This window comes from Tympanuchus pallidicinctus, unplaced genomic scaffold (genome assembly GCF_026119805.1).
Source record: "Tympanuchus pallidicinctus isolate F22 unplaced genomic scaffold, pur_lepc_1.0 scaffold1, whole genome shotgun sequence".
Lineage (NCBI taxonomy): Eukaryota > Metazoa > Chordata > Aves > Galliformes > Phasianidae > Tympanuchus > Tympanuchus pallidicinctus.
Window position 1 is genome coordinate 101054708 of NW_026294618.1, and position 19184 is coordinate 101073891.

The 19184-nt window shown below is 36.5% G+C and overlaps 1 protein-coding gene across 6 annotated transcripts in view; it reads right to left on the reverse strand.

Annotated features, from left to right (window-relative positions):
• Positions 1-19184, reverse strand: part of WDPCP (WD repeat containing planar cell polarity effector) — a 141212-nt gene that overhangs the window by 82429 nt on the left and 39599 nt on the right. For all 6 annotated transcript variants that reach the window (XM_052699147.1, XM_052699118.1, XM_052699108.1 and 3 more), the window contains exons 2-6: positions 11894-11979; positions 10266-10310; positions 9226-9276; positions 6896-6966; positions 6589-6648 (exon numbers count right to left, since the gene is read on the reverse strand). In XM_052699147.1, the coding sequence (XP_052555107.1) occupies positions 6589-6648; positions 6896-6966; positions 9226-9276; positions 10266-10310; positions 11894-11954 (288 nt within the window). In that variant the 5' untranslated portion in view covers positions 11955-11979. The remainder of the gene's footprint in view (positions 1-6588; positions 6649-6895; positions 6967-9225; positions 9277-10265; positions 10311-11893; positions 11980-19184) is intronic.

Genomic DNA, 19184 nt, shown 5'->3' on the forward strand with positions numbered 1-19184 from the left:
ACTAATGAGTGAGCGCACTCCGGAATGAGGCCATGTGTTTGTCATTCTGCTGACATTTAATATGCCTGTGCAGTATGCCGTGTAGAGACATGCTTGCAACTCCTGGCTTGAGAGAAATAAAGAAATACAAGGTTAGGCTTCTTTAACTCTTACACGTTTCCAGGTATAAATTTACTTTCTGCTGATATGTTCACTTTCTTCTTCACAAGTCAAACCTGTTACAGAGCTAGAACGGACACCTATGGAAACTTCTCCACAGTGAATGATGAGACTCTCATATAAACAAAATTACAGTATGTTCATCCTTTGTTTTACATGTATGAAACTGGTCACTGAACCAATGCTAAGTATTTTCAATACTGCATAGGTACAGTGATAAAAAATAGGTTAAAAAAATTAGTTTGATGGCTTCTATTTTTATTTCCTTTCCTCTCCCTTTTTATTTTGCCAGTGAAACATTTCTTCCTATTATTCTCTGCAGAACTTTGAGATGTTTAGGCAAAGCTTGATATTCAATTGAACTAATTTTTGCTGTAATAATTTACTTATCATGTCTGGTATTACATTTGTGCTCTACAGGTTTAAATCCTTGCCTCTAGAAATTTTACAGTCCAAATCAAAGACCTTACACATGGCCTTGTAATGGTAGTATTTCTTAGAATCATAGAATCCATAGAGTTGGAAGGGACCTCTGGAGGCCATCTAATCCAACTCACCTGCAGTGAACAGGGACGTTCTCCTTTTAAAAATCTTTCTGATTAGAACAGAGGAGTCTTTAAGAGAACCCTTCTGAGAGAGGCATTTCAGAACGAAAGAATACATTGAAGGGAAAAAAAATGATTAACTGGAATTCAAGACAGTCTATTCCAAGTATAGATGGTGACATGACAGAAGTTACTAAGTTCAGTACATAACATACATATGAAGCAAATGGTTAGCTACAAAATAACTCACTTTGACATTTCTCAGATGAAGCCATAATGGTTGCATCTGTCTTTTACAATACATGAATGTCATGTTAGAAAGGAATACTAAAACTTTTCTTATAGGATAAATAATATTGGGAAATGAAAAACAAACAGTTAGTACAAAAGACCCACAATTAAAATGTTACAATGCAGAGAACATACATGTTTCATAAAGTTCTTGAAGTTTGCCATGAAACACAAGCAAATATTTAAATGAAGTAGTAACACATTATCTTTTATCAACAATATTCTACAAAACAAAATACTTATCTGCTCGACACTATTTCAATTCCTTATACTCTGTGTGCAAAGACTGCCACATGATAATAAGATCCAGGTGTTGTACAGGTACTTGTGCAGTTAAGCTCATATTCTGGTGGATGGGAGCAGTCCAATGATAAGCATGAATGAATGTAGAGGAAATGGGAAAGACTGCAAACTTGGCTCACACGCAGATACACAGCATTCCAACTCTAAGAAGTACCGCTCAGGGGAATTGCTCATCATTACCAAGGAATAAAAGCAAATGTCAAAGGTGTTATTTATACCTGGCACAAAGTTATTCCATTTGTGAGATATCAAATTAAGGGGGAAAAAAAACCACATGAATGAAATAAATCATAAATCTTTCAGACTGAAGTACTGTGATCTAAAAAATGGGAATCAGAAGAGACATTGATACAGCTTTAACAGTCTCAAAGTGCTCTTAAACATAAGAACATGACATCATGCCTATTTGGAAGAATATTTTTATGCTTGAACAAAGTATGAGCTAAATGTTTGGGCATCTGGTGAACTTGAAAGAGAGAGCCATGTTACCAGGAAGCTGAACAAGAAGACTTGGTACAGGGAATTACGAACTTTGTGTGCCAAAATGGCTCTAAGATGGGCAAGCAAGACATTTGAAGGAGAAAAGGATACTCACAGAATGACAGAGCCCTTCCTTTCAAAGTGCTCCATATGTGTATTACTTTCTACTAAGCAAAGAACTTAAGTACATACTCAAAACCGATGAACTTCAGTAGATCTTGAGCATGTACTTAAATGAATTCCTTTATCCTTGGAAGCCATAGCCCTTGACTCCTCATTCATGCAGCTTAGCTGCTTATCAGCCCCTCTACCTAGAAAGATACCTGCAGAGCAAAGCCAGGATTTGCCTCTATCTGATTAAAATTGGAAGAGAAGAAAAATATGCCTGTAAAAAAAATACTGCTCCAAACTGTTTTCCCTTACAGAGTCCAACTGACAAAAGAATATGCAAAAGGAGAAGAGAATTGCAAAGCACTTCTTGTTCAAGCAGGTTCCCAGGGTTTTTCCCCACCTCTTCATTCCAGCTTGCTTTCTTAGCCACCCTACTGTAATTACTCTGTTGCATGCCTTATTACAAATGAAGTTACTGTTGTTACATGTTACTGTTTCACAACAATCGATGCATTTGTATTCCTAGCTCCAAATCTCTCAAACCACACAACACAGTAATAGTTGTGATCAAAAGCAACCAAAATAATTTAATAGGAGGGCAGTGTTCCTCTTATTAACTGGTGATGGATACTTGCTTCTCATGTATTCTAGACCTAGTGTCTTGATTTTTATATCAGTTGCACTACTGTATGTCACCACATATCTTGCTAAATCAGTTTGCTTATGGGCACAGTAGCTGATATAACAAGCTGTGTCAGCACATACTGCTGTATCTCAATTCAGTTTTATGTATGTCAGTGATGGTAACTTAAAAACCATTCGTGTGCTTATGTAAATTGCAACACAAATCAGGTTAGATCATAGTTATTAAGCACAGAATATATAAATCTTTTTCACTAGCAGGTAACTGATACGATTCACATCCACTGCTTGGCACTTACTTATAAAGTAAAACAATTCTCTGTTAGCATGTACTCAATTCTACACTGATATACAAATGTAAAAAAAGTTGGAAATCAAATATTTCAGCTACATCATACTAATTTCTACAACCCTATGTTGTTAAACCAAACTTGAATCAACAGCATAATTTCATAGGACTGATTTCATGATTTTGTGGTAAAACTTAAAATCATTCCAAAGAATTAGAGGAGACCATGGAAGGGAAGAAATCAGAACTTCTTCAAGCTATACTTGAAAGTATTGATAAAGTTAATTCCTTAGATCATTACTTTCAGACAGGGAAAAGCAATTTAATTATAAACAACACAGTGCCCTTTTATTGTAAAGGCCTCTTGTCTTTTTTCTGCCACACTTCTTTTATGATCTGTTTACTTTCTTTTGACACCAGCTAACAGAAGATTACAGGATTATTTCAGCAGCTCATCACAGGTCATCAAAGTTGGGGTTCAGAAGTACTGTAAAGAAACGGTGTGCATTCAGATCCTACTAGAACTAGTAGCAATGAAGTTAAAGAAAAGAGCTCAGACCTTTAGGGCTCAACTAAGCTCTTTTAAATAGGAGTGGAAATTCCTTGAAAAAAATCTCTATACGGTCCAGGCTATTTTTACACGAACTGGCACACTTTCTATTTCAGAAGCTCTAAGCACTACCTGAATAAAGACTGGAGACTGCAAAAAAAATAAAGGTCAATAAATTTTCTTCAGCAATACACTGATTGTGCACAAAAAATTAATAGGAGAAATGTTGATGCATAAAATGAAACATTAAGAAAGGTGTAAAGCTGGGACAGTACAGCTTTAGCAGTAGTTCTAGGCAAACTCATCTACAAGAGCCAATTTTGAGAAACCCATGCATACAAAGCATAATCTGCATGCAAGCTAACAATACTTTTCAGTGAAGGCTAATTGGTCATTACATACAAACTCACTTTTAGAAGATGCACATTTAAGTTTACAGACTGTAATTTTTGCCTGCGGGCTATTTAGAAGCTAGAAGATTTGGAGGAGGCAATGAGAGATTAGTAATAGTGATTTTTAGGTTCCAGAAAGCACTCTAACAGCAGACCTGTGCTTTTTTATTTATTTATTTATTTTTTTTACAGTATTGCTATCATCCTATCTCCTTTCAGTTAACTTTTTTTCCTTCTATTCATTCTGTCTTACTAAAGATACAGTGACCACTGAGTTTTCACATAGCATATCTTTATTACAAAGGAAAGGGAACGCTTCCTGGTTCAGCTAGAGATACAGCAGATTCAGATGCACAGAACAAATACTGACAAGAGAAACGGCTGTTATTAATTATATACATATAAAATAATTAATAATTAATTAATAGAAATTATTTTAATTACTACTGTAGAATTTATTTGGCATTACACTACTGTCATAGAATGGAGAGCTAAAAAAATGAAGATGCTAGAATTCAAATCACAGAATTATAGAACCACTAAGGTTGGAAAAGACCTCCAAGTTCATCCAGCCCAACCATCCTCCAATGATACCCATGAAACCATGTACCTTAGTAACATATCTACACATCTCTTGGCCACCTCCAGGGCTGCTGACTCAAGCACCTCCCTGGGCAGCCCGTTCCAGGACCTCACCACTCATTTGTATCAAACTTAGCCCAAAACACTGAAAATTATGACAGACCAGTTTATTCCATGCTTTCCAGGTTGTTGTTTTCTACTACACTTGAAAGTTAATGCAAACATGGACTCTCCTTTTTCCATGAACAGCTGCTCTGGTATCTATCCAAAGCAGAATGTGAATACATTTGTGCTGTTGTAAGGATCACACCATTTCTAGTGAATCAGTCTCCTGTTCTAAATTAAAAAAAAAAAAAAAAAAAAAAAGAGTGAATAACCTCTTTTTCAGAATTTCAAAACGTGACTTTTTTTTTCCTGCACGAATGTTCAAAGGCAAATGAGCAGTGCAAACACAACCATTGATACAAGACAGGTTTTCTAATCAAGATCCTTCCGAACTATTGATTTTTCATATTTTATTTTTGTTTGTTGGGCAGCTTATATTCCTGAAGAAGACAAGGTGGAATATCATCATGGCAGAAAATTATAAATGCTGTTGGCGAGTTCAGTTATAAGTCATTACTATATTATAAATATTTTATCTTGTGATTGAGAAACCAAAAGTAAAATTTAAGGAGAAAGAGATGAATAAGATTTTTTATCTGTAACTTTAACTCTGGCTACCTACTATATATGTCATCTTAAAATCTTTTAAAATTACTCAATTTTTTATGTTCTATCCCTTTATACGATTCAATCCAATATAGAGCCATCTCTCTTATTTCTCATTATGAACAACGAATAAGTTAACTTGTATTGTCTGCTCTTTGTTTATCTAGGCCTGAAATCATTTAGAGGATGTTAAATTCAAAAATAGTGTTTTATACACAACTGATTGTCAAATAGAGATGTAATAAAGAACAACCAAATTTTGGCAAGAAGTGCACTGTTCCAAAGTGTGCATTGGTAAGGGATGCAGGTCTACGCATATATAGAGATGGGAGGAGAAGGAAAATGATAGCAAAAGGGACTGGGAAAGCAAATGAAGAGATAGCAAACTGACAAGCAAATGAACACACAGCTAATTGACTTAGTATTTCTTAACCACATTCCTTTTCTAATCAGAACAATAACAACAGAAAAAAATTCATATAAATTAGCATGCAATTAATATGTAATCCATTCTAGAAGATTAACATTCACTGATGAATAAAACGTAATCTGTATACGAATTATATACATTTGTTAATGATAAGATCTGATAGGCTTAGACAACAACATCCTTATTATTGATACAAAAAGACTTCATAGCACGTGATGTGTCAGGTGCTTAGAAAAACCTTGCTGCTCCTAAAGACTTCTCAGGAATTTCAGCACTATTTTTCAAATATTTAACAGTCATCCAGTTGATTTCCATTTGAAACTACTTGGATTAGAAAAAAAAATTACGAAACTAGAAAAGGATGAAAGTTAAAACTCGATTTCCCTTGGAAACAGTAACACATGTATCTACAATGCAAAGTTAGCTTTAAACACGCACGTTCCTCATAAACAATGAAATCTGTAGGAACTTCTATATATTACAGATGTCAGTCAGAGCAAACTCTTGATTAAGAAGCTAAAGCATATGCTTAATGTGCCAGTCTCCCACCTATCCTACTACTTTGTGTTATGAGGATGTGAAAAGTTATTTTTTGTATACAAACATGGAACTTAGGTAGACAGAGAACATATATACATGTGCTGCTTATCACAGTGTCTTCCGCTCCATTACTTTATTTAGCTAGCTTAGGCTTACAGTCTCCCTCCCATACTATTTAAGCATAAAGTAAAAAACTTCACAACACAGATGTAAGTAATTAGGATAAAAAATGTAATATAACAGATTCCAGACTTGTCTATATATTGTAATCATTCTCTTAGCCTGCTTTTCCAAGGTTTAGGATGCTTTCAGTTTTCCCCCATAATAAATTCTTACAGAATCAGGCACCGTTCATATAATTTCTCCTGTGAAAAAACCCAGATTTTTGTTTTGTAATATCTATTTCATATTAGGAACTTCAATAAACAAAATCTAGGTAATAAGAGCCTCATACATTAAAAACCCCAATGACTTTCAGTATTATTTAACGTGTTAACGCTATCGCATCCATCACTGAATGCTTGTTCAGCTTCACACAGCAAGACCTAGTCAAAATGTTTTACCTGGCAGATACATTTGTTCTTCCATTTGCTCAGCACACATCGACCATTTTGCATTAAGTCCTAAAGGACAACAAAAAACAGAGAATGGAGTTGGCAGTATGCATTGCCAATATCAGTTAACCTACTTTGGATTTTCAAGTTTACAGATAAGTATGCTACGCAAAGATCCAGTGGTTGTGGAACCATCCGCCAGACAAAAGCGCATTATCAACACAGGGACAGTTGGATCTTGATGAAAATTAAAGCTGTTGAAAGGGGTTTGAAAACCAGATCATCTGTTACCGTTTTTGAAAGTTCTGAAACATACCTCAACCTCCTTCAGTGTATCTCGCAGTTTTTCTGGTCTTTTGTTTTTCAGTATCCAAGGGTAATCTCGAGCTGGCAAATGAAAGAGGCAAAAAAGGTTTTTAAAAGAAAAATAATGTATAGGTGAGTATATATATATATATATATATATATATATATATATATATATATATACACACACACACACACGAGTGTGTGCGCATGCATGTGCGCATGCAAACAGCCATTAAATATAATAAAAGTTCTACAAGTTGAACTTCTTTTGCTGTGGAAATATAAACTAGGTTTTCTAGGAGATACCCTAAACACAAGACTTACCTATAATTGGAAGGGAATGGCTATGGTTTCTATTGTTAAGTGATTTCCTTTTGAAAAGCTCTACTGTAGGAACAGTTAGCATAAAATATCCACACTGGCTATGAATTCACCGTAGCAATTGTGCACAAAGCTCTCAGGATGGAATATCCTGCTCAGCTGCTAAGCAATTGCAATGAGAAAGCATCTCATATTCAGTATGTTAATTCAGATTCAAGTTACCAAATCTTCAACAGGTGCTATTCTTTAGAACTAACATTTCGTTGCCAATTTCAAAAAGCAGGCACTGACGTGTCTGCAAATCATTTATGCATGAATTTATGCATATATAGAGGTATTAACAACAGGTAACTGTGAACACTATAGGCTATATTATGGAGTATAGTTATTTACGGGATTTGTTCTTGGAAAATTTGTTCCTAAGAATCTGCCTAGTCAAGGAAATCAGAAACCACATGACTTCCACAGTCCTTTAACAAAAATTATTAATATTTAGCAAAATATTTTGAAAATTGGGGGGTAATACATAAACACTGAAAACAGGAGGCAAAGCTTCCTGCAGCTGCGTATTACTAGGCTCGTTTCATGGCTGAGAATCAGGCTTGTGAAACTGCATTATTTAAAAGTGAGCAGTTTTCTGTTCTTGAGTACACAATAAACAACATGAGAAATTAGAACACACTGTCTTTTTAAAATCTAGTGCATTTAAGGGAAATTTGATTAAAAGTTTTGGGCTCTGAGCTGTCAGTTTGTACACCAACTTCCAGACTGAATAACGTAACAGTAGTGTTTAAACTCCTCTACAAAAAGGAGCTTACAAAAAGAGTGCTCTAGAGTGGGGGGGAAAAAAAAAAAAAAAAGAAAAAAAAAAGGATTTCATCTATCAACAAAAGAGCACACAAGCATACAACTTCTCTTTGTATTTTATTGGACAAAAGCCAGCGTTGGTGGAACTGTTATGATAATATTAATTAGGCATGTAAGATCACATTTTCAATAATTGCCTTCATAAATACTGGAATATGTATCCACATATGTAAAATGGGAAATTGGCTGTATGGATGCTAAACTATATATATACAAATCAGCAGCCATGAATAAAGTTACCCAGCGCTCCTCCTGAAGAAATGTCTGTTCTGTTTTCTCTTTAGGCCACTCCAATATTTACAACCACAAGATGTAGCAGCTTGTGTTCTTTTGCATGCTTGAGGTTTCTGTATAACTGGATTTATCTGAGCCTGCTTCTTTTCATACAGCCAGCGCCTATTCGATAATGCTACATGAAGCACAAGGGATGTAAATCCATTATGCTCCTCCCTGCTTAAAACCCTCCCCACCTTTACAGAGCTGTATTGATTCTGACACACAACCCTCCATAGCAGGTATAGATTTACCACGCAGCTGTGTGCACCTTTATAACCACCTCCAGCAGGGTTTCATCCTGCTTCAAACCCAACTTATGGTGCTGCAAATAACTTCTCTTTCCAGAGCACACTTTGCCTTAAAAAAACTGAACTGATAATAAACTGAACTGTTTTTAAACTGATAATGCAGCAACCATGTACACGTTTCAAAGCTAAAAATGTTCTATGAAGACAGCTGGTTATTAACCTGCAAGTTGATTTTGGATGAAAATATTTTAGCTATAATTTTCAGTTTTGAGGCAGTTGGTGCTTTGATGTAAGAGCTAAGTTGGAAAATATTTTAGGTTCATATGCTGGGTAACTTTCATTTTTGTGACTTCTCTTGATAATGAATTTGAGAAGCAATGCACACTACTAACCTCAGTGAAACAGAAAAAAGACCAAGACAAAACACAAATATGCCAGGAAGGAGTAGTTACAACTTTTCTATTGTTTTGTTAGTAATGCAGAGACAAAATGGCACAGACACAAAGTTACACTGGAAACAGCCTGACATTATTATTATTATTATTTTAAGTTTTTCCAGTTGTATCATCAATACAAAACAATAATTTTGTCTTACTCTAACAAGAAACTGAGAAAACATCCTTACATTCTGCTAGCTTTTGCTTGTCTTCCAAATACCCATGCTTCATTTGTGATCCTAGAGAAAAGAACAGATGAAAAGATGCACGATAATCCTTACAACTGCTGTCAGCAAATATTAATATTAGAGAGGAGTCACATATTGTGATAAAACACAGAAATTTACAAAAAAAAATAAAGACAGTCCTGATGTTTTCACCTCTTAAGTCAGATATCTTAAATTTGCAGTGAAAGAAAGGCTTATGAGGCCCAACAGGTGGGCCAGTATTACTGAGCCTCCACTCTCATCAGATAGGGAAGTGAGCTGCAACTGAACACAGAGGAGCAGCTGAGTCGGTCTATCAACAGAGGCACAGAGACAGCGGGTGACCCACCACACTGAGCCCAGGGATGCCCACACAAGCTTCCACTCCAACCTGGCTGCAAATGGGAAGCAATTCCAGCTGAAGAGACCTTTTGGCCCATCGTGAAACTTCCAGGATTAACAGGATTAATCAGATAAAGAAAATTGATCATTCACTCTGAAATGGCTATTTCAGATAGCAGCGAGGGCTGCAGGAGGCCAGAGCAGCACTCGTGCATCCATGATGCCCTCTGCTGGGATGCAGCAAATCCCGAATTCCTGCAACAGCCAGCACCTGCATGCCCAGTGAAGCACAGTGTCTGAGAAGTGTCTTAGCATTCTGCAATAGGTGAAAGGAATACAGAAACACAATATAAAAACAAAATACAAAATCCCAATAAGGTTTTGATGGCACAAAGCTTGTCTTTTATAATTTTATTTGTATTGGAGAGATATTAAATTACACACAATACATTGTTATGTAGATATTTTCCCACAGCCTTCTTTTTTCCTTTTGAGTAAAGAGTTTTTAAATACTCTGAAGTAACTTGGATAAATGAGTCTCTACTCATGCCTACTTCATAGAAATACAGAGGCACAGATCAAAAATTCAAAACGGAAGTTTTCAGAGTGAACTGCATCTGCCAAAGGACCCTGAACATCTGGGAGCCCTGTTTAGTTTTAGTTATGGGTGTTTATTTTACCTGGCTCTTTCTTGTCGTAGTACTGATGTACCCCAATGTCTTCATCTATATAATCAAATAGAAATACAGTTAGTTATTGATGTGACACTGGAAACAAAACATAACTTAGCAAGCAAAGTTCAGCATCACAATTCAAGCAAGCTGGAGCAAAGTACTTGGAGTTAAATTGCAAGCCAGAGTGGAAAAACTGCAGAATTTACTCTGAATTCCAGTTGGAGTTTCAAGAATCAGCAAGCTAGGGCTGAAGGAGCACATGCCAGGTCCTTAGATTTGTTTGCAGCTGTCATTTCACATATGCTTTGATTCTCTTCCAGCTGCCAACACTTAAAAGTGTTTTTTAACCACTTTCCTAATGACCATCTTTTGTGTTCTTTCACAACAAAAGGTAAGAAACACAGGTAAATGCAGACTGTACCTTAGAATAACAAGAAATGTTTTCTGAGGCAAGTTGAAGTCAACAGTAATATTTTTTTTTAACATTTGTGGATTTCAGGAAGCTGCCTATCCAAAGGATCCAATATTGATCTATAGGTATTACTGCCTACTGTCGTAATAGATGCAAAAGCATGTATTTATTCCTATGGCTTAGGGCAAGCCCTGGCTATATACCAACAGCCTATCAGCATCAAACACAAGCGTGCACTCACCCAGAGCATCTCCCTCTATCCTCCAGGTTCCATGGCAAAGAAATTTGGATGCTTGGGCTACCATAAGACTGTAAGCCAGCTTCTAATGTGGCTGACTGCCAAATACTTAGGTATACCATGGCAAGCTCCACCAATAGATCTAAGTCTGACTTAAATCTGCAGTGTTTTACAACAATTTATTTGACACTGCATGTCATTCTAAATGCATTCTAAACTCAAAAGACATTACGGGGAGAAATTCAGGTGCAGAAATGTAGAAAGACAATGTCAAAGATGGAAAATAGGTACAGTATGCCCACACACTTATATAATTGTTACAGAACCAGAACAGTTCTCACACACAGACAGGTTGCTATGGCACGAGTCAATATTTGAATGATAATAACACTTGATCGGTTTTCAATGAAAACACAGTACAATGGACATGAAGTGTCATAAACAATGATCCATTTATAACTCAGTAGGGTTTGTTTGTTTCTTTTTTTTACTTTAGCAATAGTAAGACAAGGTGAATGAAGTGTTGGTAAATAGTTTAGTGTCTCCTAGAATAATCAATTAAAAATATTAGTGTTTCCTTGTACGTACAAGGCTTCATATAATCATGCAAAATACCTGGAACATGAAGCAATTTCTTATTTTCATACTAAGTACAAATCAAAATGCCACTGCAAATCAAGTTGACTATTGATCTTCATTCACCCAAATCAGTTACTATGCTGAAGCTTAAAGTCGAGTAGGGTATAGCTTCCCAAAAGTGAAAAGGCAACCAGTTAAATATAATCTCAACATTTCAGAGTTGAAAGGATGCTCCAATTCTACGATGAGATAAGCAGAGAAACTAAGTCCAAACATAATCTTGCTTTCTAATTTTCTTTCTCCTAAGCTTAAAACCTACTTCATTTAAGTATTCAGAATTTTATATCAATTTAATATTCATCAACAGGCTTTGCTATTTTGTTTTATTAACAGGTAACAGCTCACCACTAATATGTAAGGTAGTCTTCAAAGACCACAGGTGCAGCTCAGTCAGGCAGAAAGTCATCTGATGGCAGATGGGAGCCCTAGCACTACGAAAAAAAGGAAAGAAAATGCAAGAACAAATTAATTACTATCTACCACCAACGAAACCAGTTATTTTGGAAAAGAATTGCTGGAAGAATCAACCACTGGTGCTGTTTTGTTGTACTTGAGTTGTAGTTTTTAACAACAATAAAATGAACGATGCATGAGAAAGAACAAAATAAGAAGAGGACATGCAAATATATAACCACTGTATACAGAGACAAATCAACATCTGCTTGAAGTTAGAGTTGCTCTTTCCATAGAGAGTAGCTTTGTGCTTGATGCTTCTCATATATACTTTATAATCTACATTTACTCTACAGTTATTACCTTGAAACATGGAGAAGTGAAGCCATTACTTAAAGGTCTTCCTCTTATGAAAATTTGACCTCTGGGGCTCATTTTTTCAGACATTGTACATAGGGAAATATCAATATAGTCATGAAACAGATGTCCTTGTAAATAAAGCACATGAAATCAAGACTGACAAAACAGCAGACATGAAGGAAAACACAAACATAGAAAAATTACACACATAGACTACAGTTTTAAACCGTGCTCTGCTTTGTCGAACAATCCATCTGGCTATTCTTTCTAGAGGATGTGTTGTATTTCAATGGAGCATTTCCAATCTTCTCAGATGCTACAATTAATAGATTTGCCTGCATAGTAACTTCCCTTTGGGCTCAAGTAGGCACATAGACCAATTACTTTGGTTACTTTTGCTAAACCTGAGAATCCACTGAAAGCTGGACTTGGAAGCGAAGCTTACCAAGACACAATGCACTTCAGAACTACTGCTAGAGTGATACTGCACTTCAACTTTTTTCTTGGAACTTTCTTTTTATCTTCATTTCTTTCCTATTAGTACAACTTAAACAACATTCAGATTTTCAGTTGTTGAGAAATGAACCAATTAGAACACAACTGCAGAACTCCTGCGATGAAGTCTGTAACTTCATCACATAAAGACTACCAGACAGTTCTGTCAACAGTGCTATGATGAGAAATATGTGCAAGGATCTCAGGTAGCATCAAGGAAACTATCACAGTCCCAGCAAATCTATGAGACCTTGAGGTATTATAACTGAAGCTAATATGTATGTTTTGATGCACTGCCTAATCCACTGAAATAGCAGCAAGCGGAAATGGTATTTTCTTTACACTGATCCCCAAATGTACAAAAAGTCTTGCTGACTTACTAAATCCCATAGTCCTGCAAGAAAGAAAGAAAAAAACAGCTCACAATGCACATCTAGTAAATGGAATATACTTTCACCTTGGGTGAGAATGAGATTTGGAAAAAAATGCAAAGAGATTAGCAGCGTGGTAGTCTGTTGAACATGGGAACCACTTGTGGTATAAATATGGATGAGGACAACCCCTCGTTTTTCATGTGGACTACTGTAAAAGAAGATTGTGTATTATAATTTTCTGATTTGATTTCACTTTCTTTCCTTTCTTAGAAAGTGAAACAAAACTTACATTCCCCAAGGGCCCAGGGATCTTGATTAGATCTCTCACTAATAAAAAGTCACTGAATTGAGTGAACTACTCCAAATCCTATCATGGTTTGACTAAGAAAAAATGAAAAGAAAAAAGAAAAAAAAAAGCCTTGATTGGCAGATGATCTGTTCACCTGGAAAGATGGTATAACTGCAGAGAAGACAAGTCTAGGATACTTCAGCACAACAAATAATCTAACATAACTTCCCAAAACAACTCCAAAACTTATATAAGTTGACATCATGGGATGTTTCTATTGTTGCTCCCCCCCAGAAAGACTTTCAAGCATTAATTCCTTCACTGATGTCAATGTCACAGGGGAAATCCTCCAAAAATACAGGGAAGCTTTCAAATGGACACTGAATGAATTATGAATTCCAATGAATTCAAATATTCATTCTTCAAACACATACTTTAAAAAAAAAAATTGTACCTGTAAATTTTTTATAAAAGTCTTGTATTAAAATGTAAAAAACACAGACTTCTTAAAATCTGCATTTCGGTTCTGTACTGAATATCCCAGATTAAGAAAAATTCCCTGCATCTCTAAAGAAGTAAAAGAGATTTTGCCAAATAACCAGTCCTTGAATTTATCTTTTTGCTCCTCCCTTTCTCTGGACCTCAAGCACTCCCAAATCAGCTAATTATTTGAATGCTGGTTGATGTTGTGTCATTGAAAGTAGCCATCTGCCTCCAGAATACTGGTCCAGTCCATTGGTATCCTAATCTGAAATATCCTCAGTTTATACTCTACAGAGAAATTGCTTCAGTAACAAGTACATTTTAAAGTCGTTTTTTGATTCAGATGAATTAATTTTCTTGTAGATCTTTTTGATGGAATTTACACTGACTTTCAAAGTTAAGCAGTCACAGATCACCATTTACCACATGAATATTTTCCAGCACAATGGAGATGACAGTGAGCTGTTTGCTGCTGGAAAAAAAGTTAAGCACGAAAACATAAAGAAGCTTTAAGAAATCCACATCCTTCTTTTAAAACTGAGTAGAAATTGGGAAAAATAGGTTAAAATTAATCTATTGTTAGGGTAAAACTGGAATTCAGTTTAACAGCTGATTCTTTCTCTGGCTCATGCAACACTCACTGCTTTCACAGCACCTCCACAAACAGGCAGAGATAGTCTGGTGGCTGCAAAAAGCTTACTGACAAATGGAGATGTTCTATGATGGTTTGTCTGCTCCACTATCAGTGTTCAGATTGCTTTGTTTAAAAACAAATGCCCAATTTAATAAATCTTTTTTCTAACCACTGATACAGAAAATAAGCACCTGGTCACTCTGTAACATCAACAAATGCTGAAATTGATATCAAGGGTCCACCCTGACACCTTCAGCTTAACTGCTGCTGTGCCAAACAATTAGGAACTATGCCCTGGGTGGGATATTCAGAGCACAGTTACTTGGCAAAGCAGATGCTTGTTTGGAAGGCAATGCCCATTTCACAAGAATGAGGCCCTCAGAATATTTTGTTGAGAACACGACATGCTGCCTACAACAGGCTATCTGCATTTTGTCATCTATGTGCCAGAGGCACATACATTGTTCCAACATTGCTCCAAGCCCCCCCAACAGTTTAAGGCTGCAACTGCAGTTAAAGACATGCTACACGAAATGGACTGCCCCAAGTCCATGGGACCAGACAGGATCCATCCAAGGTTGCTGAGGGAGCTGGCAGAGGTGACAGCCAAGCCGCTTTGCATCGTCTATCAGAGTTCCTGGTCAGAGAAGTTCCTGAGGATTGAAGGCTTGCCAGTGTCACTCCCCTGAGGGCCATAAGGAGCATCTGGGGAACTACAGGTCTGACCACAGTGCCAGATAAGATGCAGTAGATCACCTTGAAGATCACACACCATGTGAGGGAAAATCGAGGGATCAGGCTCAGCCAGCATGGGTTCATGAAGGGCAGGTCCTCCTTGACCAACCTCATATTGAGTGACCTGCCTGGTGGATGAGGGAAAGGCTGCTGATGTATTCTACCTGGGCTTCAGCAAAGCCTTCAGTACTGTCTTCCACAGTAATCTCCTGGAGAAGCTGGCAGCCTGTGGCTTGGACAGGTACTCACTTTGCTGGGTGATATTGGTGGTAGGTGGACAGGTGGACTGGATGATCTTAGAGGTCTTTTCCAACCTTGGTAATTCTATCATTCTATCATACTAGGCTACGCAATAGCCTTTGGTAACAATATGCTCCTTCCAGGGAAGCTGTCAGAAATCCAGCATTCACAGTGAGAGAGAAAAACATGGGTTCCACTCAAATATCTCCTTGTGTTTTAGGACACCCTGTTTCACCCAGAAACAGGTAAAATAGAAAGCTAATTTGGAGGGGGGGGGAAAAAAAAAACAAAACCTTTAAAAATGCTCTCCAGGAAAAAAAAATTCTATGTATATATATTAATTGCAGGTTAATTACACAATAAACCTACTATTTTCAGATTTCAGAACAGATTGCCCTTTCCCTTTTAGTTTTGCCTCCTATTGCCTGCCCTTTTAAAAGTTAGCACTGTCTCTCTGGCATCACTACAGCTCATTCATTACTCTATAACCAATTTGTAACTTGAACAAGAAATGCTCAACAAGCTAAGTCACCAAGTCACCCTACAACTTATTCTATGATTCCATGATATAATATTTGGAACAGAAATTACTGCCTGCTTTTTCTTCCCTTTCATGACAAATTCCTCCTTCACCAAGGAGAGAAATTCCCTGCAGCGCTGATACGATTCACAGGCATATTTGACTCTGTAAGATAAAGCTTACATCAAACTAGGTATGTTTGATTAGTAGCTATTTTCTGTACACTCTGAGTAGATATAATTTCTTTGTATAAAGCGTATCAAGTAAAATATACTATGTTTAAAACATTTTTAGCTACGTAAAATTTACAGTAATTATTTGTATGAAACTGGCTTTGGCTGTCTCCATCCTTTCCTGTGTCGACACCCATAACTATACATCTCCCAACCCGTTCTGCTGGTATCTCTCCAACCAGCTCTCCAGTTTCTCCAGCTCCTAGCTTTAATATGCCACCTTCCTCTTCGGAGGCAGACACAGGCTGATCTTTTTGTACTTTTTTCTTAATTCATCTCCTTGCCTGCTGCAACTTCTGCTGAGCCCAGGCCAACCTCTTCTCAGCACCACTATCTTGACAACCTGGAACTGAAACTCTTTGCCTGAGTTTTTTGCTCTCTTAACAACATACTGAGCTCCATTTTTATATTTATTTACTTCTCCCTTAAACCACTTTTCCACTGAGAAAAGAACAGATTTTGTAGTATAAATGAAAATCAGGCCCTCTGCTCAATTTTAACTCCAATTTAAGATGTAAAAATACAGGCCTGCTTTTATAAATCTTCTCAGTGCATAATGACTCATATTACAATATTTGTTTAAACATATTTTCAGCTTATACGAATGACAAGTTGTTCAATTATCATAAATTTTAATGCAAATATTTACTGCTGTTATGCCTTTCTCTCTAACGCAGCGGACATAGACGACTGAGTTCATTTTCTTTGTGAAACACATGAATGAAGCAAATTCCTTTCCTTAGGCTAACTTCCCCAGTCTAAATAAGAAAACCATTTGGTAGATGGGTGAACAACACACAGATCATCACTCTGTAGTGAAATGCACAGTGAAACTTCTATTGTAAAAAGGCCTAAATAGGGCTTGCAGAACAACCATTGAAAGGAAATACGTTATCTGATAACTCAAGAATTCTGGCATGAAAATTATACATTGTAACTAATTCCCATATACAGTGAAGTTGTAACATGATTCCTTGAATTAATTTTTATGAGGCCTTTTCTTCTGTTTTATGAGACTAAATACAACCCTTTCTGCAATGACAATTAGTTATATTTACTGAATTTTCATCCTTCAAGGCATATAAACAACACCTTAAAAACATTGAGGCTATTTGATGTATCATAACACACTGAAATTTTGTAAATGCTGTAAAACAGAACAAATATTTAATTTCCAGTTGTCATTAGTTAACATTACTTCTACAACAATTGTCTTGGCCCTAACTTAATACATAATATTTCCATTGCATTAAAAATGTTGAGGTGCTGATCCTGAATCGGTCACCTTGGCAAAGGTCACAGTAGTACTATGTCAATAAGTAGCTTACATTTAAAAAAATGTAGCCAGAATTAATTTATGTTAAACAAGTTCTGGAGATATTACTATTCTGAAACAGAGCAGCTGTGTATGGCCAAAAAGCCACGCAGGCTCTTGCTCGGGATGTGAATTGTCGGATGAGAGACAGCTGTCCCATTCATCCTCCATGACTGAAGCTAACAATTTGTTTTGTGCTTACTAGATAGAGGGTGCTGAAGCTCAAGGAAACACTACAGAAAATCTACATGCGTAGATTGTGAAATCTACACGGGTATTTCGTTGCCATCTAATTGCTTGTTCAGTTGTTAGAACCCAAGCACAATTTTTGCTGAGCTGTGACCCAATATGATGACCACAGGATGTGAAACTAAGTTCTGACTTGGTAAATTCTAGCTTACTGCCCAAATCACTCTTCCATCTCTCTCCTCCCTTCAGAAACACACTTCCTATTTATATTATTGGGGCATTCTTTTGAAAGACAGCAATTGATTCACTGAACAGATAAGAGGAACAACAGTGAAGTAGAATGAATTTGAGGGAGGTAATGCCATTTGTCAAGAAGATATTTAGTTTATGTATCAGCCACACCTCTGATAACATTAATGAAGCTAGCAATCATTCTCCAATTGATACTACAGGCAAGTATTACAATCTGTAACAACTCTGTCAGAGTGGTGTGAAAAGTTAAGAAGGTCACAGAAAATAGATATAATTGACCCAGGTTTTTACTCCTTAGAGTGAAAAGTTCATATACACATTTTGATAAAGACCCTGAAGGCTTTTATATAAACCAGATAGTAGATAAGTGATCCAAACCACAGATATCCAGTGCTGACATCTGACATAAGGTAATTACAGAAGTATTAAATGTCAAACTGTTTTACGCTATTCTTTTAGATAGTGACTGTTGTTGTAAATAAAGCTATTTTTCAGTACTTAAGGTCAGTAGGTCACAAAATTTCACAGTAGCGATATCTTACTGTAAATGGAAGAAGATAAAATCTCTATTTTTTAAGCTAAGCAGAAACAAGTGCCAATGGGTGAAAGGACCTGCGCGTTATTCAAGTGCAGGCAAAGTCCTCGCTCCCCTGCACTACCATTGCAGCAACTCCTATTTGCAAGGAAGGAACAGCAGGTCCTTAAAATGTGAACGTGGGTTTGGATTATAAATTAGTAATGGGTTCTTTAGCTCATCATCTGGTCACACAGTATAAACTGCTACTGTTTGTAACAGTGAGCAAAGCCATAGTTAAGCCCAAAGCAATGAGTTGAATATAGTTCAATCTGAATTTTAACTGTACTTGCACCTAAGCAAATAACATTCTTTTATACTTTTATGCAGCATTTCAGATTTCGCTATCAAACTACTATTATGATTCCTGAGGACGTGAGTCAGCGTGGCACCAAAATGTAGCATCAACATCTACTTAGTTTTCCTTTTCTTTAATGTGACATTCATGCAATTTTCTCACTGAACTGTACAGCTCTGGCCTTTACCATTTTATAGCATGCACGCTGAGTATTTATTTGCACAATTTTCATAAGCACGTTGGTAAACACAT